Below are 23,880 nucleotides of genomic sequence, written 5' to 3' on the forward strand. Positions count from 1 at the left end.
TCCTATAAAATGCGAGATTCTTAAAATGAACAATTGTGACGAAAAGAAGAAGAAATGTTAGTTAGAGATGACGCACTTTTAAAATTATACGGCTGCATCAGTTTTAATACCACCGGCACCAACTGTGCGCATGATGTATGGCCGCATCAGTTTGAACACCACCTCCGCCAATTGTCACACCAGTTTTACCAAAGATATCGAATTAAGTCCCTTAATAACCCTAACTGTAATTCCCAAATGCCAAACATTGTTGCTCTGAAGTCTGAACTAGAAACTTGTTTAAAAACATATCAGAAACATACCTCTAAAACAAATGTACCAATATAAGCCAAAGTATTTATATAAACCAACAAAACTAAACTTTTAAGTAGACAAAACAGAATTTCAAGACATTATGACAAACTAAAAAAACAAAATATAATCATCATAACAACAAAAATAGAGTATCAATATACAATTCAATAGACTTTCTTATTTATGTATAATTGGGTCTAATGCATGTTAGAATACTTATTCCCACCCGTGTGAGTTCTGCAACAATATTATAACAGAATAGTTAGACAGATTCTGTGTCTACATCGTGTGAATGTTCCTCCATTACTGGGCCTAAATTCGTCGGCGCCCCATTGTGATACTGTTGCATCACCAAAACTGATGCTGTTGTGGGGAAATCTTGGGATGCCAACAAATCACCAACAGGTCCTAGTTCCAGGCAGTCGCTTCTTTCCAGAGCACAGGCTAATTCACCGGTTGGCCTTAGACCCACAAGAAACAGATTGCAAGAATTAAACTCACGGATAGCAGCAACTGTTTCTGCAGCATCTTTTACAATTTTCTCTTCATAGATAACGGATTCATCACTGGCCGTTTTCAGCTTAAATTCCGCAAGGAATTCCTCATCCTCTGAGATTGATTTACCGCTAGATGATTCTCCAACGTCAACTTTGGTAATCTCCCCTAAAATATTAGTGTCCACTAAGAAACGAATAACCACTAATTTTATGCCAGGGTGCTCAGCCATACGAGCTCCATAAGCAAGAGCTTCACGGTCATCACCACCGCCAAAGAAAAGCACAGAAACACAATAAGAAACATTACTTGCAGACACATGACATGTACCACCAAGCCCGCGATCAACAAAAATTCCAACCGAGCACGGTGCATGCTCGAGTACCCTTTTGTTAACAAATCGAAAATCATTTCTTGTAATGTCAAGTGAACCGTCTAATCTTTGTTGCTTATGAAATGGGAGAATGATGATTGCGGCTCTCTTTCTTTCAGCGGTTGCACATATGTCTTCATGAATGTCAGCTACTGAGGAGATTGCTACCATTGGACGGACACAAACTTGGCTTAGTTTTTGGTAAGCCTCAAATGCCACAATAACATGGTCAGAATTTGCACGGTGACCTTTATTCCAAAACGGCAATCCGTTTTTTCTTACCTTTTGTACCATTAGTATTGACGAGGACCTCTCGGAAAATTCTTTAAGGTGCATTGAATACACACAAAGTGCATCACGCTTCTTTATTCCTCTTGAAGTCTCAATCAAATTTATCACCGATGGAATATTCCTTGCACCGTGGAAACAAACAAGAATCCTCAATTGGCTGTCTGAAATTTTCCTTTCGATTGTTTTGTATTTGTAATCAAATATTCCTGCTTTCCTCTTGTACACAGCCATCACAAGAGGAGTGGTCATGAAAGTAGTAACGAGAGCCATGAGAACCATAATGGCAAAGGTTTGATCATTCAAAACCTGCAAATCCATACATCAAATATCCATCACCATATTAAACTAAATAGGGAATTGTGAGAGCAAGAAAATTCAAATACCTTTCTATCTTTACCGATGTTGAGGACAATTAATTCAACCAAGCCTTTACTATTCATCAAGAATCCAAGCACTACAGACTCATTAAAAGACACTTTACATAAAAGAGACACTACAATAGTCCCAACAATCTTCCCAAAACAAGCAGTAAATGTAACGAAAACTAGAAGACCCCATGACTGCAGCCCCTGAATGGTGGCTACATCAGTCTTCAATCCACTTGACACAAAATAGAGTGGTAGCAATAAACCAGACACAAGATCCTCAATTTTCTCCACAAGAGCGCCGGAAAATGGTCCATCTTTCGGAATCAGAATTCCAAAAACAAACGCGCCAAACATGGCATGAATTCCAATAGCATCTGTGACAAACCCAGCAGCCAGAACAGCAGCTAATGTAGAACATATGTACAACTCATCGACTGGCTCACCTTCATGGCATTGTTGAGCCATCCATTTGAAAATTGGAAGGACAATGAGGATTGAAAAAACGACAAAAACAATCCCACTTAAAAAGACCCACAATGACACTAATGGAGATTGGGTATTTCCTGATAAGGCAACAGCCAGAGCAAGAAGAATCCAGGCAGCTACATCATTAACTGCTGCAGCCGACATGGCCATTTGTCCGACACTGGTGGTTAGAAGTTTTAACTCAGCCAAAATACGGGCTAATACAGGAAATGCAGTTATAGACAGAGCAACTCCCATGTATACGAGAAATGCAGAAGTATTTACATCTTTGGCAATTGTTTCTTTCAGAACAAATGATGAACCAATCCCTAGTGCAAAGGGTAAGCTTATTCCGACCATAGCAATTGCAAGGACTCGTCCTCCAGTTTGCCGAAGAGATTTGGGATCTAACTCTATGCCTGCTAAAAATAGAAAGAATATAAGGCCAAGGTTTGCTAGAGTATCTAATACTGGAAGACTCTTGGGTGGGAAAACTGCATGTAGATAGCTTTTATTCCGTCCAAGTGCTGATGGCCCAAGTAGTATTCCTCCCTGTCAATAAGCAGTCACGACACATGTTATAATCAAAAAGTAATTTGTAAGCTCTCCCTCCCTTCCAAAACAAAATATATACACTAATAACCCTTCCTCTCAGTATAGAAAGTGATTGTGCAAACAATGCTATTCTAATATAATTATGTGCAAATTTTGGAACATGTATATTTCTCTAGCATCTATGCTGATTCAAGGACAATGAATTGTTTATAATCATTGTAAGTGGAACAAAAGAACTTACAACAATCTCTGCAATAACTCGCGGTTGCCTTAAAGGTTTTAGAAGATAAGCCAATCCCCTTGTGACTACAAGAACAAGGCATATCTGTAAAATAGCCAAGGGAAGTGCATAATCAAGAGGGTGATCTCCCTGAAATACACCGTTAGATGTGGACTTCATTGGCGACGGGCAAACATTTCCAGATGTAGTATTCGAAGTCATTTCGACAGCGCAAATTCCACTGCTAAACAGTGGACACGCCTAAGTTCTTCCTGCAGAAAGAAATAAATGTTTTCCAGACATCAGAAACTGATAAAATCAAAACCTGGAAATACTCAATGACAACAAGCAAGCAAGCTTAAAAGATAACACATCACTCACACTCAAACATGAACAACTGTTCTGCAAAGCTAACTTAGCTGATTATGTCACTGTTGAAACAGTTGAGAGATCTATAACAAACTTAAACTAACTTAACTGTTTGATTCAACTTTTTAAAAATCTAAAAAAAAAAAATCAAACATCAAAATTTTATTTTGTCATGTAGTCTAAAATTTTACTTAAGGTGAATAACGAATCTCAGGTTCCTACATAAAAAATGTGATGTCTTTACCAATTGAGTTAAACTCACGCATCAGAAACATGAGAATTTTTATACTATTAAAATAAGTATATGACTAGAATAAAAATATATTTGGTTAGATTATTATATATTGTGAAATAAAATAAACAATAATTAATGGTATGATTCGGTTTTCAGGTGATTGGTTTGATTGAGTTGGTTCTATTTAGACACAAAATGGAAGAAAATAACCGAACCAATTGGATTCATAGGTAACCTATGATAGGTTATTGGTATGGGTTGTTATACCATATTCTTATCTTAGAAGGTAAATTATAAAATGCATGATTATTTTACCTAAAATACGGTATGAAACATTTGATTGATTAATCGTATAATAAACACACACGGGTTACATTAGTAACTGAAGTTGACGAAATTAAAGGTTGTAGAAAAAGAGGCGCAAAATTACAACTGATTTGTTAGTGAGAAAGCTTAGAAATAGAACTATAGTATACCTACCTGTTTAGTTTAATGTGAATGATGTTCGGTGAAAGAAGAAGATTTGAATGGTTATAGTTTTATTTATAGGAACGGGATCTTCCAGTTCACAGAATGAATGAATGAATCGCAAACTCAGTGAGTACAGTAATAATAATGTTTAAAAAACAGAACAACTTTTCCTCTCAAATTGACTTCCGGGACCACATGCCGCCGAACCAGTAGATTTAGGACTTGATGCTCTCCCAAATTATGAATTTTTCTGTCCTCTATTTTTATATTTATTGCAATTTTTACCTTAAATATTGTGATTTTTGACATCATAAAAGGTGATTTATGGTCGGTAGATTTACTAAATTGATTTATTGTCTTCGACATTGAATGTAAAGATGAAATATCATGTTTGAAATCAAAATTCAGCTTTTTTTATATTACAAGTCGTCATTTTTAAGGGAAAAAACAAAAATAAAATACGAGTTATGATCAAAATTACAACAAATGTGAAAATAGAGGCCAAAAAGATTCGATTTTAAAATAGAGTAACTATTTTCATAAGTTTGATAAAATAGAGGGACAAAAAATGCGATTAAACTTAAATTTTATTGTGTTTAAAATTTTAAAGATGTTCTTAAGCATGACATATATAAGAGGTAAGAGACTCAACAAAAAGTAAATACGTTTTAAATACTACTATTATATACTTACTCCGTCCTTATTATAAGTATTTTTTCAAAGATAAAATTTGTTTTTAAACATAAGTCTCTTATCAATTTTCTAGACACATTTATTATTATTTTTCTAAACATAACTATACTTTGCATTAGAATATGAACAGCCAACTATAAATACATTTTTTCACAAAGGACAATTTAGTAATAATTGTAATATTTAAACTTCAAAATGAGACTTATTTCAAGGGAGGAGAGAGTAATAGAAAACGTTGTTAGAAACTTCAAAATCTTAAAAATTTACTATCATTGTGTGTTATATGTGTTGTTATGTCATTTGCTTAACGATAATCAATCCCACTATAAGTCACATTGTCATCTTAATTTTTTATTTTTAAATGAGTAAATCTAAAGTGGTAACATGGTCTCATGCTTTGATGGAATGGGCCCATGAAAATGAACCATTGATTTATTATTGGAAAATTTCTCATCCCACTACCCACTTTTTCACCACACCTTTGGAAATTCCATTTTTGTCCTTGGTTAAAAAATTCGGAACGCGTTTTCTGAATTTTTTAGTTCAAATTTGGAAAAAATTCGGAAAACACATTCCGAAGTTGTTTTTTAAGGCAAAAAAAATTCAGAAAACGCGTTCCGAATTTTTTTACCAAAGGCAAAAATGGAATTTTCAGGAGTGTGGTGAGAAAGTGGGTAGGTGGGATGAGAAATTTTCTTATTATTGGCATATATGCTAAAGGTATTTAATGGTAGATAGCTAAACCAACCAAGCTACGATGGAAAGTATAGTTTGTAACTTTGTATGTTTATTGATAACGTAAACGTCAAGTTAACACTAAAGTTGGGCAACTTGTGCGGTTCTTTTCTTCATTTTTATTATTTTTTGTTTTGTTATTTGTTGGATCAAGAGTTGAATCTAGTCTAAATTTCAGATCCTTTCTTTCACATTACAAAGGAAGAGATGAGAAAATTGAAAGATAAAAGAAGAGATAAAGAGGATGAAGAGAGTGAAAGAAAGAGATGGAAAGGGACGACGAACATTTTTAAATAGTTTTTCTTTGTAATAATTTTCATTTTAGTGTTTTTTGTGAATGTCTTTTGGTTTTTGAGAGCTTGTCAACCTTTTTTTACCGTTAATTTTTCTTGAAGTAATTTTTATCTTGGTGTCTTTTGTAAATGTCACCAATATTTAGATGAATTCAATGCTTCTATAAGTAAGAAGGTTAAATTGTTTGTAATCTTCAATTAAAACAATAATGGTGTGTTGGGTTTAAAAAAATGAAAGACGGAAGAAATAAAAACACGAAAATTAATGAATAAATTTGGACTAACTTTAGTCAAAGTTTATTTATTAGTTCTCATATTTTTTTCTTTCTTCTCTGTTTCTTTCCCTCAAATCAAACACATCACAAATGTCAAACTACCTTGAATGACAATACTTGACAACCATTGGGTCGTCATGTTGCCCATGTCTTTATAACCATTGTCATAAACATTGTAAACTGTGATACTTTTCTTTTTTTAGAACCATTGAATAATCTTTCTCCAACAAATTCATCCTAAAATGAAATTGATGTTTTGAATTGAGATAGAGGTGTGTGGTTCGACTTTCACGTTCCTTTTCTCTATCACACCTTATTTCTTCGTTGAGTTATATACATCGGGTTGCTAGGACCCTTGAACTACTTTTCTATGTATAAATCATTCTTAATCTATTAGTATAACACAACTTTTTCCCATGAAAAACCTTTGTGTAGGTGCCCTTCTTAAATCAAATTTTCTATTTTATTTTTAGAGTTTGACATTTCTCTGTTAAATGACCATTAATTTGGTGGCATTCACAATATTGGAACTACACACTAATAAGCATTTTATATTAAGGGCATAAATGAAATGAAAAAGTGGTGAATTTTATGTTATGCGAGTTTTCTGTCCAACTTTGAGAGGAAGGGATTTTTGCTGGACCCGCATGTTAAATAGAGTATCATCTTTCTTTCCTCTTCTCTATTACAACCAAACGTGGAACAATTATTGAAATTTGAGCTTTTTCCCTTAGTTTCTTTCCTTCTATTTTCCCTTCAAACAAACAATGTGTAGGAATACCAGCATAGCTTAAATCTATGACTTCCCAAATATAAGATCGGACTTACTGTTTAATTGGAACAAGAAAAAAAAAGCAATGAGAGAGAAAGAAACTGAGACGACGGATTAAAAAATGTTGGGACACAACTTTTTTGAGTCTTCTCATATCAGCAAAGAAATGTGAAAGTGGAGAATAATTTTACCATTTTTTCCGTTTTATCCTTTCCTTGTCATGTGTGTCAATATAACACCAATGCCTCAAAAGTAAAACATAACATAACATGATAACAACTAGTAAAGTTTGGTATGAAAAAAACGAGAAAAAAAAGCGAGTAAACTGCCACATTGCTTCTTGAAAGTGGCATTCGCTGTCATAGTAATTCCTGAATCATCAAAAAACATTTTAAAATTCCTGAAAGTGACTTCCGTTAATCAGAATAGTCTCTGACGTTATTTTTCATCAAAGAACCGTTTGATAGTGATGCCGTGGACATTTTGTTAACTTTGTTGACCAATACATGTTACTTCTTTTTAAAATTTGATGCCAAAATGGAAGGGACCATATTGAAGGTAAAAAGGAACAAAAATGAAGGTGAACATTGAATGACCAAAATGACAATTTTAGATAAACGTTAAGAGACTAAATTGACCTGAAATATAAAATAACCCCCAAATATAAAAAGTTGAATCAATAACATTACTTTCGATAATCAATGCATTATTTGAAATTAAAAAAATGATTTTTTGTGAAAAATCTGAAACAAACTCTTTTAGGAAGAAGACAGTGGTATAATTACATTTACAAATAATTAAAGTGGCAACAAAATCAGAAAGAAAACAATAACAGAAAAACATAAAAGGTAATAAAACCAAGTTCATGAGAGAGAGAAGAAAAGGAAATCTCTCTCACACACAACACAAGACAGACACACACACAGCCATAAAGTTGAAGAGAGAGAGAGAGAGAGAGAGAGAGAGAGAGAGAGAGAGAGAGAGAGAGAGAGAGAGAGAGAGAGAGAGAGATGAAAAGTAGGGAAGTGAAAGCGGAAAAGAAGGCAAAATTGGGACAAAAGTTAAGGAGAGAGGTTTTGGTGGTAGGGAAAAGTAGTAGTAAGCCCCCTTCTACCCCATTACCCTCTTCTTCTTCTTTCACACTTCGGATTTCAAGTCCTAATAATAATAATAATAATAATAATAACAACAAACAGTGTAGTAATAATAGTAATAGTTCCGTTATTATTCACCAGGACCACCACCGTTACCAAACACTACCCACCGTCTCTGTTAGGAAGCTTGCGGCGGCTCTTTGGGAATTTAACCATTACTTTCCACTTTTTCAAATGCATCGTCCTGTTGCCGCTGATTCTAGACTTCGCCGCCGCCATTATAACGACAAAGCTCATGATATTTCTAATTTCTTAGCTGATGCTTCTCCTAGTTCCCCTGATCAGGTTTCACCTTTTTTTTTTCTACTCTTTCTGAAGTGTACCTACTATTTTGAATTTTTATAGGGTTTTACAATTCACCAATTTAGGTTATGTTTATATTTTAATACCATGATCTAGAGACTTTCATTTTATTTTGATTTGGTTCTTGCTATTTGGAGATTATTAATCATTTTATTTATTTTAATCCCTATCCTATCCATATTTATTATATGTTGAAACATTAGGTTAAATTAATCAATCCTTAGTTGGTTCAGTGTTGATTGGCGCTGAACTTGGTTGGAAGGACCGTGGTTAAATCCCCGCAACTGCGATCGTGAGGGGGCTTGAACCACTTGATGCCAGAACTGACCCCCATTCCGATGGTGAAAGTCAAAAAAAATAAAAACAATTAGGTTAAATTGCTTCAAAAAAGAAACATTAGGTTGATTATCCTGATATAAGAGAGATATATCTATGTTGTTCTAGGTTGTGGAATTATAATAAATGTTGCTTTCATGCTTTATTTGAAGCTTTTTTTTCATTCTCTGTTTCAAAGGACCGAGTTACTTAGGGTCTGTTTTGATCGACTTATTTAAGCTTATCTACAAGCATTAGTTTTGTGAGACTGTTTGAGAGAACTTATGAAAATAGCTTATGACAGTTTTGATAAGTTTTTCTCAACTTATTTTTGTAAGTTCTCATATATAGCTTATGAAAATAGCTCGTAGCATATATAAAAAAAAGTTATCTTCATTTTATCTTTTGATATAAAAATAACTTATGTAAGCTTGTACATAAGCGTTTATCATGATAACCGTTTGTGCTATAAGTTGTTTATCCAAACAGGCTCTTAATCTAGCTTGATGTGCCTTGCTAGTTTTGCCCATTTCATGAAGATGTGAATTGACTGACATTGTCCCCTTTACCCCTTAGAATTTCACCTTTCCTCCTTGTCTAGGGATATACTCTGTGGCTAGTGCTACGGTGGATCATCTTTATAAGTGGTCTACCGTGGACTAGTGCTAAAAATTATTCTAAATTTTAATGATTGTGGACAATATTTTCTAAGATAAAAAATCACAACTCTCCTAGTCTTTACGGTTAAAACTTAAAACAATGACATGATTGAAGTCGGTTAATACAGATTACATTATTATTTTTCGTTATTTTAGTCAAAATGGTATCAATTAAGTCATTATTTTAGTCGTAATAATAAAGATGATCATTAACTTATACTTTCATTCAAACAACAATGTATGTTGTAGTTAAAATTTTAAATATTTTTTAAAAACTGGTCCACAATGGACCACTTATAGCACTGGTCCATGTTAAAATTTTCCTATACTTTGTATCTATAACTGATACAATGATCTAAATGTTTTCACTGCCATCATCCTTCATTTTAATCACTGTTGCACCTTTTTCTCTCGTTTAGTAACATCATTATTATATTTTCCATGTAAACTGTAAACGAGATTTGGTTATGTTCTAGGTGTGCAAATATCCATCTCATTCATTGTAATGCCGAAGTTTACTATTTTCTTCTATATTTTATGCCTTTTCCTGCATTTCTTGTAGATCAATTAATAGTTTCCTTGTGAGTTTTAAATGAAATGTTTTATTTTTAATTTAGTATTTCATCTATAAACACTGCGACATGATTAGATGTTTACACAAAATCATTTACTGTCATTTCGTCACTAATCTTATGGAGAAGCAGTTTTCATTGACATTCTATGAAGCATGCACTGCGTCGTCTGGTATCCGTGTTGAACAAAAACACACACATGTCAATCACTTACTATTTCTAATTCTATTTGTAATCTTTTCACTTATATTTTTCAAACTATTACACCAGTGTATAGATGGGAATGTCACCATAATTAGATAAACGACAATATACACAAGATGCCTTTCAGATATTTATTATCTCTTAATTTAGGGTTTGTGTTTTTATATTAATTTGTACTCATTCTGTGTGTTGCATTGTAACTGTGTTGGTGTCATAATTTTTAAAATTTACAGTGTCCCTATGTCTGCATATATTGTATTTGTTTCTCGCCTCGTGTTTGTGATTCTAGCTGACATTTCAACCATTCTGAAAAGAAACACATCCATAGTTCATTTAAACTGATATTTAAGTGCTCTTTCATCAGCCAGCTAGCGCAAGCAGTTTGAGGAGGCACGTTGCAGCATCACTAATGCAACATCATCGGGCAATTGAGAGAAACAACCATGCATTACAACCCTTGTCTCCTGCAAGTTATGGTAGTTCCATGGAGGTAAGCATCGATCCTTCCCCCAACCCTTATTTTGTGTATAATTGGTTCAATATGTAATACTGAATTGTATCCGTGTTTTCCCTTTCTTGGGTTGCAGATGACACCATATAATCCTGCAGCCACTCCTAATAGTTCCTTGGACTTCAAGGGAAGGATTGGTGAGCCACATTATAGTCTCAAAACATCTACAGAACTGTTAAAAGTGTTAAACAGAATATGGAGCTTGGAAGAACAGCACGCTTCTAACATATCATTGATAAAAACATTAAAAACAGAGCTAGATCACACACGTATCAGGGTCAAAGAATTGCTTCGAGACCGACAGGCGGATCGACATGAGGTTGATGACCTGATGAAGCAAATTGCAGAGGATAAATTGGTCAGGAAGAGCAAAGAACAGGAACGACTACTCGCTGCTGTTCAATCTGTGCGTGAAGAACTTGGCGACGAGAGGAAATTAAGAAAACGGTCAGAGAGCATACATAGGAAACTAGCTCGGGAGCTTTCTGAGATGAAGTCTTCTCTTACTAGTGCTCTAAAAGACTTGGAGCAAGAGAGAACAAGAAGGAAATTATTAGAGAACCTCTGTGACAAATTTGCTAGGGGAATAAATGAATACGAGCAGGAGGTGCATGCGCTGAAACAAAAGTCCGAGAAGGATTGGGTTCAGAGAGCTGATCAAGATCGTTTAGTACTCCACATATCTGAATCATGGCTGGATGAACGTATGCAAATGCAACTGGAAGCAGCTCAGAATGGTTTTACGGATAAGAATTCCATTGTTGATAAACTAAGCCTTGAAATAGAGACTTTTATTAAAGCTAAACAAAATAGTAGGAATACGGAAAATCCAGTGGTAAGGGAACGCCGGAACTCATTGGAATCTGTACCACTGAATGACATTGTTAGTGCACCACAAGCTGTGGGTGATGACGACGACGATGATTCTGCAGGCAGTGATTCACATTGTTTTGAGTTGAACAAGCCAAGCAACATGGGATCTAAAGTACACGAAGAAGAGATTGTGGACAAAAATCTTGACGGGACATTGAAATCCAAGGTCAAGAAGAAAAAACCAGTACCGCGAGAAGGGTTTAAAAATCATATCCCGTCTAGCTTGCAAGTGAAGTTTGGAGAACAAATGGCTTGGGCCTTGTCATCTAATTCAAATAAGAAGTCCCAGTCATTTGACGCAGCGGAGGGGGTGACCACAGATACAAAGCTAGTCGAAGGAACTATAATATCTGAAGAGCCTGAACACTTTGAAACTAGCGAAAATGGTGGCTTTGAAAGAAAAAACAACTCAAATGAATTGCACAGCACCAGTAAAAACCACATTATTGATAATCTCATAAGAGGTCAACTTTTGGCATCAGAGGGTGGTAACATACACGCTGAACATAATAATTATGGTGAGGCATCCTGCAGCAATGCTGGATGGAGGAATCAGGCCAGCCCTGTGAGGCAGTGGACGGCGACTCTTGATATATCCGAGCCATCCAAAGTGAATTCAGGATCAAAGGACAATACTTTGAAAGCAAAGCTTCTTGAAGCAAGATCAAAGGGGCAGCGATCACGTTTGAAGGGCTTTAAAGGGTCCTTTTAGAGGATTAAGAAATCGGGAAAATTCGACAATAAGTTCGCCAGAACTTGAATCTTGTAATGGTGATGGTGGTTACTACGAGTACTGTTCTGCATTCTCCACTCTTGTCTCTCTTCCCTTTCATGTGGAATTTTCACTTTGTTAATAATTTTAACTCTGTATCTGGAACATATTTCTTGTTGAGGGTTTATTCTGTATACTTCTGTAGATGTAAGTGTCATGTTAAACTAATCGAATCGACGTATGAGAAGTAAAAACAATATACAGTTTTGTATACTTTCTTTAGTATGTATTTTTTTCGTTCATCTCTTGTTTCAGTTTGACATGCTAACTTTAAAGTCTATATTAGAGTTGAGGGGTAAGTGTTCTAGAGCATAAAGTCTATATTAGAAGTTAGAAGTATCATGTCAAACCAAGACACTACATCCTTTGATAACTCTCATCTCTATGAGAGTTGATGTTATGTTCTACAAAAATAAATAATTACATATTAAATCAAAGTATATTTTAATTATTTATATTCTTAAAACAATTTTGAAATTTCATCAATTAACCATATTCTTGATTAAATATTCAAATAACGTCGGACACTCCACTTATCCGCCTTAAAGGTGGAACTTCTTTTAGCCAGGCTACCTGACAAAAAAAACCAACACTTATCATTAAATTAAATTGTTGAGATTTTACCAAATGTTAGTTGGTTCAGTGGTGATTGGCGCTGGACTTGATAGGGAGGACCACGATTCGATACTCTGCAACTGCATTTGAGAGGTGACTGGAATCACTTGATGCCAGAACTCGCCCCGAACTCTGGACTACTAGGGCTCCTTCCCCTAGGAACCAGAGGGTGAAAACCAAAAAAAAAAAAAATATTGTTGAGATTTTTCAAAGTTACATCTCCAACAGCTTTTGTTTCTTATATAGGGTCGGTTTGAATTAATTTATTTTTGAGCTTATGCGAATAAATAAGTTTCTATGTATTACTTAGTCAAAAAAAAAAAGTTTCTGTGTATTATTTTATTATTAGTTTGTCAATGTAGTTTATGAAAAAATAGCTTACAAAAATACAATTTTCGTTAGTGGGAGCCATATTTATTTGCATAAGTTATTTTTCATAAGCATAAAAACAAGTTAATCGATACAAGCTCATATTTTATATAGTAAATAAATTAATATTAATATTCAGTTAATCATGCACCATTAGTGTAAAATAAGAAAATAAATACAATTTTATATGGATCCCAAATTTGTCAATCAGCAGACCCAAATTGAAACATTGGCCCAATCCATTTGAAAGCAACGAAGTGAGTGAGATCCAAATTCAAACCAAAGCAAGTTTTTCGCGAAACGCAGAGTCTGATCGGTCGCTGATGGCAGCGTCGTTCAGGTGGTTATTACAACTACACAAAGACGTTCCAAAAGCAGCTCGTTTCTACTCCGAAGGCTTAGACTTCACTGTCAACGTTTGCACTCTCCGTTGGGCTGAACTTCAATCTGGTCCTCTTAAGCTCGCTCTCATGCATTCTCCCATGTAATTTTCTTCACTCTTGCTCACATTCTTTCTTTTTATCACATTGCCCACCACATGTTCGATAATATGTCACTATGATTTAATTATAATCACAATGTTCCCGTTAAGTCTAATTTTTACAGTGTTATTAACATAGTACTTTTGTAACACCGATACTTCAAATTGAATGTATGGTGTCTCAGAAAGATATCGGTGTATGATTGAATATATGTCTCCTGTCGTGCCTAACACATGTTGGTGTCTGATCGAATGTGTTTAGTGTTTAACACGTCTGTGAGACACCAACGATGTTAACAAGTTATTTCAATTTCTCTAATTATTATAAAAATGTCGAGTAATGTATTAAGTTTTTTTTTACTAAAAATATTTAGACCATTTCTTGAATTGGAGCATTTCTCGAGTCAAGTATTAAATGTTGTGGCTGGTATTCGGAAGTTATTAAATATTTAGTGCATGTGTGGCTTTGTAGTGAGAAGTTTTGATTTTCGGTGATTGATCCTATAAATTTGATTTGGACTAAAATTGAGTCGAATCGTAAAATTATTTATGTTTGAATACATTCATATAAAAGTGAGTTGAACAATAAATTTAAATATAAAAATTAATTCTAGAATCATAATTTATAGCTTAAAAATAAAATCAATTATAAAGGCAAATCAATTCTACTTAAAAAAAAATTAAACATATCAAAATTAATTTTGTAATCTATGTGCCATGTGGAGTGAATGGTGAGATTGTTTGTGATTGAATTGAAATTGACAGTGACCAAAGCACACAGAAGGGATACACTTCGCTTCTTTCATTTACAGTGACAGATATCCACAGTACTGTGACTAAACTTATTGCATTAGGAGCTGAACTTGATGGACCTATCAAACATGAAGTACATGGAAAGGTACTGTCATGATGAAATCATGCAATGCTATGCTACTAGTTTTGGAAATATTTTTCATAGCCTTGATAATGGGGATTGAGAAGAAGATAAAGTTTGATGTGATTTATCTTTGTGATTAGGTTGCAGCAATGAGGTGCATTGATGGACATGTCTTAGGCCTCTATGAACCTGTTTAAGATACCAGAAAATATTCACTACCAACAATAGTGTTCTTTCTTATTATATGTATAAAAATACAATAGTGTTCTTTCTTTTTTTAAAATTATTATTCAAATTGTAATCAACTAGCCTGTTGTTGCTTCTTTTTCTTTTCCTTTTCTTTTTTTCTTTCCCATTTGGTTGTTTTAATTCATCATGGTGACTGTTTTAATACGTTGGGGAACATAAATGGATTCTATGCCGTCACTATTTGACTGCAGGTAAATCTCAGTCATTCATTTTAAAATCTAGACCATCAAAATTTAAATCTAAAGGCTTGCAATGCATAACTGCATATTCATTTGAATGCATTGAATCCAGGTCGAAACATAGGGATAACATGTGAAGTGTCTTTTTATTTGTTTGATTCCTTGCAATAGTTGATAATGGTTACCAATGCCAATAAGAGCAGTAGTACATGGCGTGTGAAGCATGCAATCCTGAGAGGCTGAGAATAAGGCAAAATAAATCAAGGAAAAGGGGCATTATCTGGTAGAAGTGACAGGAAATCCCCTTTAATTTTTTGTACAGCTTTTGTAGAAAAGTTTCAACTGCAACAAGTGCATAATTAAGTCACTAAGTTTGAAGAATATTGATGCTGAGAAAAGTAAAGCAAGGCAAAGAAGTGACACAAACCTACCTGCTTGGAATGGGATTAGTCCTTTCCATTCCTTAATTGGAGATGTTGGAATATCCTGTGAATTATTGAATATTTAATTGCATTGCTAATACCCAGTATAGAGTAGTGATTCGTGAGATCCTGGCATTACTTTCAGCATTGTCAACTAGTAATTGTTTAGATGGAATGTTAATTGGTGACATACTTTTAATTAAGAAGACTAATTTTTTTTTTAGAATTTTCAAGTTACATTATGAGAACAAGATGTATGAGGGCATAAACGACAAAATCTTTATATTATATGGGATAATTGAAAAAATAATATTACGTGTGGAGTAAACCAAAACTTGCTCACATTGCAGACGGTAAACACCTATTATTCCTATTTTATATTATATACGTTTTTTTACTCTTGAATTTAACATAACTAATCAATTTTCCGGTGGGTTAGGTGAGATTGAACACAGTCGGATAATTAGAGGATGTGATGGTGAATAGTTTGAAGGTTTCGCCCTGTATATTGGTATTAGTAATGCGTATGTGGTATGATGAGTGTTTGAAGGACTCATATGCCAGAAGGTTGCAATTTAAATTCATTGAGTTGCATGTTGATTTTCTCGTTGTTGTGCAAGTCATCTCTTCAAAAGGACATAGACTCTAGTTGACAAAATTTGTCGTTTGCTTGAACTTTATTGGGAAGTTGTTCATCACTCTTCATCGATTGACTCGGGGATTTATTTCTTTGATGTTTGTCCTAGTAGAATTAGTAATACGTTGCTTTTTGATTTGTTGGGGGAATATTAAGCCTCGTGTAATCTCGTTGTAATTTCTTTCTTCCCTAGCCGAGGCCCTCTTTATTATAAAAAAAAAAAAAAAATAACAAATGCATTCATAATTTAAAGAGCCTTTAAATTTAGATCTTTGAGTACAGTTGACCAAAAATAAAATCTATAATATTACTGATTTACTGGGGAAGTATTAAAATGTTTTCCTTAATAAAATGTATTTTGGGGTAGATTGAGAACATCTAACTCTTTCCATAATTGGGTTGGGTCCGTATAATTAAAGAGTCTAGCATGTTTTTTAGCAACAATATAATGTTTTTTGGCAAAATTACACTACAGGTCCTTTATCTTATTTTTTTTAACAGTTTGGTCCTTTTTTTTTTTGTAACAATTTGGTCTTTTATCTTTTTTTTTTGTAACACTTTGGTCCTTATCTTATTTATTTATAAAAAATAAAGGACCAAAGTGTTACAAAAAAAAGGACTAAAGTGTTACAAATAAAAAAAATAAAGGACTAAAGTGTTACAAATAAAAGATAAAGGACCAACGTGTTACAAAAAAAAGATAAAGGACCAAAGTGTTACAAAAAAATAAGATAAAAAACCTGTGATGTAATTTTGCCATATTTTTTAGACTCAAACAATTGAAACACTAGCATGTTTTTTGGCAACACTATAATGTTTTTCTTCCTTAATGAAATGTCTTTTGAGTAGTTTGAGAACATTTAATAGTAATTTTTTCTTAATATGAATGAGTATAATTGGAGAGACTACAACAATTGAAAAACTAGCATGGCTTTCCAAATTTGGAAGGCTGCCAAGGAGTTTAAAAAATGTGCACTAGTTTTGGTAAAAAAACATAAAGAAAAAGTGATTAGTTGAAGTTGGTTTGAAAAATCTTCCTCCTAATCATCAATTTTGTATCATTGAATAGTTTTTGCTCCCACGGCCACGGGATAATTTTTTCTCAATATGTAACCATTCAAAACATATACACTAATTAAGATCTACCCTATTAAATATAAATATTGCTTAGTTCTTCCTAATATTTTAGGTAGACTCTTCCACCGGCTACACCTAATATTTTAAAAAACTAACCTGGCAATTGATATCATTTTTAAAATGGATATTATTAAAAAAAAAAAAATTGTTTGAAATGAACGATTTGAAGACAAATTATTTTGAAAAGGTATGTTTTGTGTTAATGTTGTTAGTATTCACTAATGGTATGAAAAATTATACAATATTCTAATCAAATCATTTAGTATAAGTTATAACTACCTATGTAAATATCTAAACGATGAATGGAATATGTGTAAATCAAATATGATTTCACATAAGTTACTTTTTAACTAGTAAGATACATGCAAGTCACTAGATTTGTTCTAATATTGAGGAATTTAGATAGTATGTACGAAGTCATGAATTCAATCATCTGTTTCATTGTAAACACAAAAAAAAAGTATGATACATGTGTTTTCGCACGGGTCGCACATTCCATGCGTTATGTTGCATTGAGTATGTGTCTTTTTTTTTTTTGAAGACAGTATGTGTCAACAAATAAAGAATCGAACAAGAAGGAAGAACGGACCAACCGACTTAAATAAATATCTCACAAAAAAACTATAAATGAGAATTGAACCAAGTGCTGTTTTTCTTTTTGATGAATGGATGGATATGAATGATTCTATGTTGGAGGCATCTTCATTGAAATGCAAAATAACCAATGACGTTAATGGCTAAAGCAGAATTTTAGCAATTAAGTACCAAATAAGGATATCATATGTTTCATTAAACATTTCCATATGTTCTCCACTAATAAAGAGACAAACAATGATAATGTTATTATTGTCACATCAAATACTAACATAAACTCTTATTCCATTATGTAACATTTCCATTTTGGCTTGCCTCAAATAAAAGTTATCTAGGTCACAATAGTTTGAGGCTACTCCCTTCTCCCTAGTTAACATATTTTTTTTTGAACAATCCCTAGTTAACATATTATTGGCATAGTGAGTGAATGTGTACAAAGAAGTACAAAAAAATATATATACAAAGATGTACAATGTTTGAAACAACATTAGATTTTGAAAAAAAAAAGAGAAATGACGAAGCTAATTTTCTTTGAAGTTTCCTAAAAAAATAACATCCACTAACCATGATGTCTTCAACCGTTCTTCTCACAACTCTTTATCAAACAAAATGTTTGCATCCTCCATGTGAATCGGTTGACACGTCCTTAATGTGTTACAAAAATGGTCCTCTATATTTCAAAAACAATTATTAAAAAAATTATGTTATGCAAGTATAGCTCATTTGGTAGCTATCAGTGATTATTGGAGTGGTCGAGATTAGAATCATGAATTCTTCATTTCTCCACACTTAAAGTGTACAAGTTTAGCCACTAGAACTTAACAAAAAAATAAAATAAACAGGTTGCTCGGTAGTCATCTAAATGATAAGAGTTTCATTTTATAAGAGTCAAATATTTTAAGGTGAACATATTCCTATTTGTAAATGAATTTATATTAAAATATTTGGTCCTATTTCAGGCTAGTCCCAAAAATCTTAGAGTGACCATGATCCGTTATTTTTTTCATATGTCCAAAGCATATGTTGACCCTTTAATAAGATACACATCGCCAAGGTAGAGACTCGGTCATGCCAAGAGTCAAGGAAGCCTCAGAAAAATAGCTTGGTGTTCCTACGGTATCCGATAAAGGTGGGACCTAGTCACGCCGCATGGAAGATAGGTCCGGAAAAATAGGAGCACGTGAGATACCTCATACCACTTCCTCCACTAGCTCCACGATTCTCTCAACCACTCTAACTACTATTTCTATGACATGTCTATATATAAGGCATCATACACACGAGAAAGACACGTTCTTTCACCAAATATTCAGAAAAGTTAACATCAGTGTCTAACACCCTGCTAGCCAATAATCATAGAATACACCATACCACAACTTACAAGAGAACTATGGGATTCTGATTCCCTAACACATTGTTTGGTTTTAGGGATACTAGAAGGAAAGAAAGAGGAAGGAGAGAAAGATTGCAGAATATTCCATTTTCCATGGTTTGGTTTGCCATTAAAAAGGGTAGGAAAGACAGTTTCTTGGTGGGACCCACTCATAAATTGATCGACCCACAATTGGACGGAAAGTGGATGAACATTTACTTTTTGGATGAAATGACACAACTATCCATAAAGATTGAAAAAATTACAAAAACCTCTTTATTATTATTTTGTTTAAATCGTTTATATTAACTATTGATTTTTTTTAAACTCATTACTATTTTTTTAAGTGATAAAAATATTGTTTAGTTTATTAATATTTTATACTTGTCTTACACTATATTAAATGTTGATTTTAATAATAACCAAATTATATTTCCATTTTTTTGTCCAATATCACATTTTATTTTTATTGAGGGTATCATTGTCATTTTAAATTCACATAAACAAAATTAGTAATGAAGAAAATGCATGTGTGGTAAAGAGAAATATACTAATGTGAGGATTATATTGTCATTTTATCACATTGGATTTTTTTTTTTTGAGGTTATGGCTCTGTTTGGTAACACAAATAAGCTAGCTTATAGCTTATTATATGAGCTTATAAGCTTGTTTCAAAAAATTAGAGGTGTTTGGTAACAAGCTTTTTGTACTAGCTTATAGCTTTTTTTCAGATGCTATTTCAAGTAGCATTTGAGCTTATAGCTTATAGCTTTTTACACTTTATTCCATTTTTACCCTTTAATTTAATAACTACCCACTCTAAAAAATAAACTACCCACTATCAATTATGTAATTTTATATTTAATAACCACTTTAAAAGCTAATTTTACCAAACACTTTAATTTCAATAAGCTAGCTTTTCAGCTATCAGCTATAAGCTAGCTTTTCAGCTATCAGCTAGCTTATCAGCTATCAGCTAGCTTATAGCTTATTTTTACCAAACGGACCCTATATTTGTTGAATGTTAATGGTATGCTTTCTTCGCATTTTTGGGAGGAAAGTTTTTTAACATGGGACGCGCGCAAATACCATTTTCTTTCCTTTCTGACACAGCACCCAAACAATGGAAGCACGGTTTCCAATTAACTTTCTTTACTTGATGCTTTCTTTCCATTCCCTTTCCCTAGAACCAAACAATGCATTAGTCATAACAACCAACTAAAATTTCATTTCACTTTCTATTCGCTTCCATTCCTCCAACATTCTTTCCTCTTACTTTCTTTCCTTTCACTTTTCTTTATCATCCAAACAAAGCTAGTTTAGGAATACTTAGGACCATGAATAAATAGCTATAATAAAAATATCGTCAGGTAGATAACCCTAAAATCATTGTAGGAACTCGCCCTAACCTTTATTTTATGTTTCAAATTGCTCTAATACATTATTGAAGCAACATACTGTCAAAAAAATTATTGAAGTGAACATAAATTTATCATCTTCATTAAAATTTTTTAATTTTCAATTAAATTTTAAGTTTATTTTGTTTAAATTTTTCACATAGCACCCTTCTAACTTATCCACGTACGTGACTCTATTAGCCACAAGGAGTAGGACCATTTAAATATAAATTTAATCAAAATGGCCAATTTAATTTTTTTTAAACATAAACGGTTATATTAAGATCTAAAATAAAAGTAATGGATCAAACATGGTAAATTCTAATATGGACCACTTCAGTCATGAATACTATTATAACGAATACGAATTTTACAAAATCTACCGTTGAATTGAAAGTTTATATCATATAAATCATCCATAGAAAAATTGAAAATCATTTGATATGTTATTGAGACACATCAAGATTAACGGTTTATTAAATAACGTAAATGTTGATGGATCTCAATAACATATCAAATGATTTTCAAAAAATTTATGGATGATCTATACGATATAAACTTTCAATCCAACAGTGAATTTCATAAAATTCATATTTGGTAGATCACTTATCTACAATGGACCACTGTTAGCCGATCAAACATACAATTAAGTGAAAAATAAATTTACTTAGCAAAATAGATACCCCTATAATTTGCAATTAATGACAAACAAGATTGATTCTTGTGTTGGCTAAAGATGGAGCAGTGATCAATTTAATGATAACATGAAGAAAGTGATGTTAGATTCTGTGTGAGTGGAAAAGAGACCACTAAATCTATGAATAGAGACTTCATGACTTGAAAAGGCAGGACACATGCCGCTAATAGTTGGTCTCTTTTCCCATGGTGTGTCTCATATATACTATTTCCCATGTTTCGGATTCAAGATAGAAACAAACTCCTAACAGTGCGGAAGACCATAGATATAAAGATATTAATTAATACAATTGGTATTAGGTTTTAGATTTAGTGTTTGAAAGAAAAAAAAAATTTAAATACACTAATACAGTTTAACATCAAATTAGAAAAAAAAATCTTAAAAAAAATAACTGTTTGTATTTTCATTATATTTTGGAATAAGAAAAATAATTTTTTCTCTTATATTTAAAGACGGAAGCAGCATAAATTAAGGTACTAAATCTTAAACTTCATATCTTGCAAACTAAGAACCAAAAACATTACAAGGGTAAAACAATTTTTTACCGAACATTGTTTAATCTCTCACAAGTAAAACATTGAAAAATATTACAATGTTACAACATAGGAAAATATGATTCATGGAATATATATATTGCTAGTTCTTGGTAGAAGTGGAAGATTAATGGAACAAACTTGCACATCCATAGCCAGCAGGAAACTTGTTGCCAATAATATTGAAACCATCTGCAAACATTAACCCAATTGAAAAAGTGAAATATGAAACCACACCATAAAGTAGTAACAAAAATAAAATAAAAATAGCTTATACCTCGTACGCATACGCTTTCAATGTGCCTTTTACATAAATGCACCAAATCAAATCTTTTGTTTTTTTTGGAGATAATATGCTCAAAAAATCTTGATTAGCAACTTTTGGAGAGAGTATAAATGACTATAAGAGCATTAATTTATTAATATTCTACATAATTTAATTAACCAAAATTTGCATGATAATAAATTTAATCCAAAAGAAAAGAGCATGAGGCTATCTAAGATGATAAGAATAATAAAGTGAGAGAGAGATAGATAGAAAGGAAGAAAAGGGAGCTCCCTTCAGTCCAAGTATAGGAAACTTAAGATTCAATTTGTCTCCCGCATCATTCACTCATTTGATGAGTATATTGTATCTATATATTCACTCAACATTTGGATGAATGAGTCAGCAGCTAATTGATATCTTATTGCCACCCATGAGTGGACTAAAGAAAGCTCTCTTACCTCACGAACCATGCATATAATTATGCTACCTCATTAAGATGAAGAACATTGATCCTTATCATTAACATACAAAATCACATCAAGGTAATAAAGTGGTATATATATTTGGTCACACAATTTATGAGAAGGGAAATTGAAATAAAGATTTAGGAAGATATTAATTCCATTTGGAAGAGAGAAACTATACATAGCAAGTAGCTAGCTCATAGTAGCAAGGAAGGAACTAAAGGGCCTTTTATAAGCTTACAATAGGAAGTGTACTAATAGTACTATAGATGATGATTAAATTAAGTAGTATTTGATTAGGTTCATCACATAAATTATTTTACTATAATTATCGATCGTTAGTTGGTTCAGTAGTTATTATCGCTGAATTTGGTAGGGAGGATCACAGTTAGATCCCCGCAACTGCAATCTGAAGGAGACTGAAACCAGTTGATGCCATAACTGACCTTGAACTAGATTAGACGGTCCAGTATGTTGGATACCAGTGGTGAAAACAAAAAAATATTTTACTATAATTACTTTAAAAAAAAAAACTCCTATCAAATAAATAATATGCGTAAAAAAAATCAAATAAATAATTTGTTTTAAAGTAAAGATAATAAATAAATAGTTTTCCGGCATGCATAAAATATGAAACCGGAAGCAAAACCAAAACAAATGACCATTTTTTTTTTAATAATGGAAAGGAAGTTATTCCTATTCTCCTTGCCTCAGAACATTAGTCCTATACATTCTTGTAGTACCAATTAGTTTTCTGCATCATGAGAAGAGTCTCGAGCTTGAATTATATTTAAAACAAAAAGAAATAAAAGAAGGGTGGTGCTCAGAGAAAAAGAAAAAGAAAGGAATACATGACCATAGAGCAATAATTCTTGTATGATCACAAATATTTGAAGTATATTTATTTTTGAAGTATTGTATGACATTTTCACCTCATTAATTTTAGGGAAATGTTAAACAGTGACCCGGTGCATTAGTTAAGCATACCAAAAAAGAAATTTTGTCTTGAAACTTGTTCATTCAATACATCGAAAGTGTAAAAAGTTGTTTTATTAACATTAATTTTATGTTTTATTTCTATTTTTGGTATGTTTAACAAGTACACCGGGTGCATCGTTTAACACTTAAATCTGGTTCAATCCATAAACAGTGCAATCCCATCTCCTCCCCCCTTTTTTTTATTACCAGTCAAACTGAAAGTATTTATTTTCAAAGTATTGTATGACATTTTCACATGATTAATATTTTTGAAGTAACCTGAATAAATTTGTAAACCAATAATTGCTAAAGTAGTAAGGATTTTGGTTTCTTGGAACATGTGA

The 23,880-nt window shown here is 32.8% G+C and overlaps 3 protein-coding genes and 1 long non-coding RNA gene across 5 annotated transcripts; 2 read left to right on the forward strand and 2 right to left on the reverse strand.

Annotated features, from left to right (window-relative positions):
* Positions 1-316: 316 nt before the first annotated feature.
* LOC123907986 (cation/H(+) antiporter 18-like) lies at positions 317-4,378 on the reverse strand. 2 transcript variants are annotated; one of them, XM_045958472.1, is made up of 4 exons: positions 4,146-4,378; positions 3,083-3,333; positions 1,837-2,838; positions 317-1,759 (listed from the first exon to the last, which is right to left on the reverse strand). In XM_045958472.1, the coding sequence occupies exons 2-4, from the start codon at positions 3,281-3,283 to the stop codon at positions 557-559; spliced, it is 2,406 nt and encodes an 801-aa protein (XP_045814428.1). In that variant the 5' UTR covers positions 3,284-3,333; positions 4,146-4,378; the 3' UTR covers positions 317-556. The 2 variants fall into 2 exon arrangements, with proteins under 2 accessions (XP_045814428.1, XP_045814429.1); XM_045958473.1 differs by having other exon boundaries at positions 3,083-3,302; positions 4,146-4,302.
* A 3,356-nt stretch (positions 4,379-7,734) lies between these two features.
* On the forward strand, positions 7,735-12,509 carry LOC123909484 (uncharacterized protein At5g41620-like). Its single transcript, XM_045960325.1, has 3 exons — positions 7,735-8,343; positions 10,476-10,601; positions 10,699-12,509. Exons 1-3 carry the CDS (start codon positions 7,915-7,917, stop codon positions 12,205-12,207), a joined length of 2,064 nt encoding a protein of 687 aa, XP_045816281.1. The 5' UTR covers positions 7,735-7,914; the 3' UTR covers positions 12,208-12,509.
* Positions 12,510-13,450: 941 nt separating this feature from the next.
* LOC123908823 lies at positions 13,451-14,917 on the forward strand. The gene is made up of 3 exons (XM_045959552.1): positions 13,451-13,735; positions 14,498-14,630; positions 14,750-14,917. The coding sequence occupies exons 1-3, from the start codon at positions 13,575-13,577 to the stop codon at positions 14,804-14,806; spliced, it is 351 nt and encodes a 116-aa protein (XP_045815508.1). The 5' UTR covers positions 13,451-13,574; the 3' UTR covers positions 14,807-14,917.
* A 6,850-nt stretch (positions 14,918-21,767) lies between these two features.
* Positions 21,768-22,738, reverse strand: LOC123909091. Its single transcript, XR_006809817.1, has 2 exons — positions 22,104-22,738; positions 21,768-22,018 (listed from the first exon to the last, which is right to left on the reverse strand). It is a non-coding gene; the product is annotated as an uncharacterized LOC123909091 (long non-coding RNA).
* Positions 22,739-23,880: the final 1,142 nt, after the last annotated feature.

This window comes from Trifolium pratense, linkage group LG2, assembly GCF_020283565.1.
Source record: "Trifolium pratense cultivar HEN17-A07 linkage group LG2, ARS_RC_1.1, whole genome shotgun sequence".
In the NCBI taxonomy this organism is placed as follows: domain Eukaryota; kingdom Viridiplantae; phylum Streptophyta; class Magnoliopsida; order Fabales; family Fabaceae; genus Trifolium; species Trifolium pratense.

What these genes read in the sequence shown, in the direction of transcription:
- LOC123907986 (XM_045958472.1), bottom strand. Translation starts at nt 3,283, where the DNA reads ATGACTTCGAATACTACATCTGGAAATGTTTGCCCGTCGCCAATGAAG. An exon ending in GAGTTATTGCAGAGATTGTT is followed by an intron (nt 2,839 to 3,082) that starts GTAAGTTCTTTT and finishes GCTTATTGACAG; the next exon opens with GGAGGAATACTACTTGGGCC. An exon ending in ACATCGGTAAAGATAGAAAG is followed by an intron (nt 1,760 to 1,836) that starts GTATTTGAATTT and finishes ATGGATTTGCAG; the next exon opens with GTTTTGAATGATCAAACCTT.
- LOC123909484 (XM_045960325.1), top strand. Translation starts at nt 7,915, where the DNA reads ATGAAAAGTAGGGAAGTGAAAGCGGAAAAGAAGGCAAAATTGGGACAA. An exon ending in CTCCTAGTTCCCCTGATCAG is followed by an intron (nt 8,344 to 10,475) that starts GTTTCACCTTTT and finishes CTCTTTCATCAG; the next exon opens with CCAGCTAGCGCAAGCAGTTT. An exon ending in GTTATGGTAGTTCCATGGAG is followed by an intron (nt 10,602 to 10,698) that starts GTAAGCATCGAT and finishes CTTGGGTTGCAG; the next exon opens with ATGACACCATATAATCCTGC.
- LOC123908823 (XM_045959552.1), top strand. Translation starts at nt 13,575, where the DNA reads ATGGCAGCGTCGTTCAGGTGGTTATTACAACTACACAAAGACGTTCCA. An exon ending in GCTCTCATGCATTCTCCCAT is followed by an intron (nt 13,736 to 14,497) that starts GTAATTTTCTTC and finishes TGAAATTGACAG; the next exon opens with TGACCAAAGCACACAGAAGG. An exon ending in AACATGAAGTACATGGAAAG is followed by an intron (nt 14,631 to 14,749) that starts GTACTGTCATGA and finishes CTTTGTGATTAG; the next exon opens with GTTGCAGCAATGAGGTGCAT.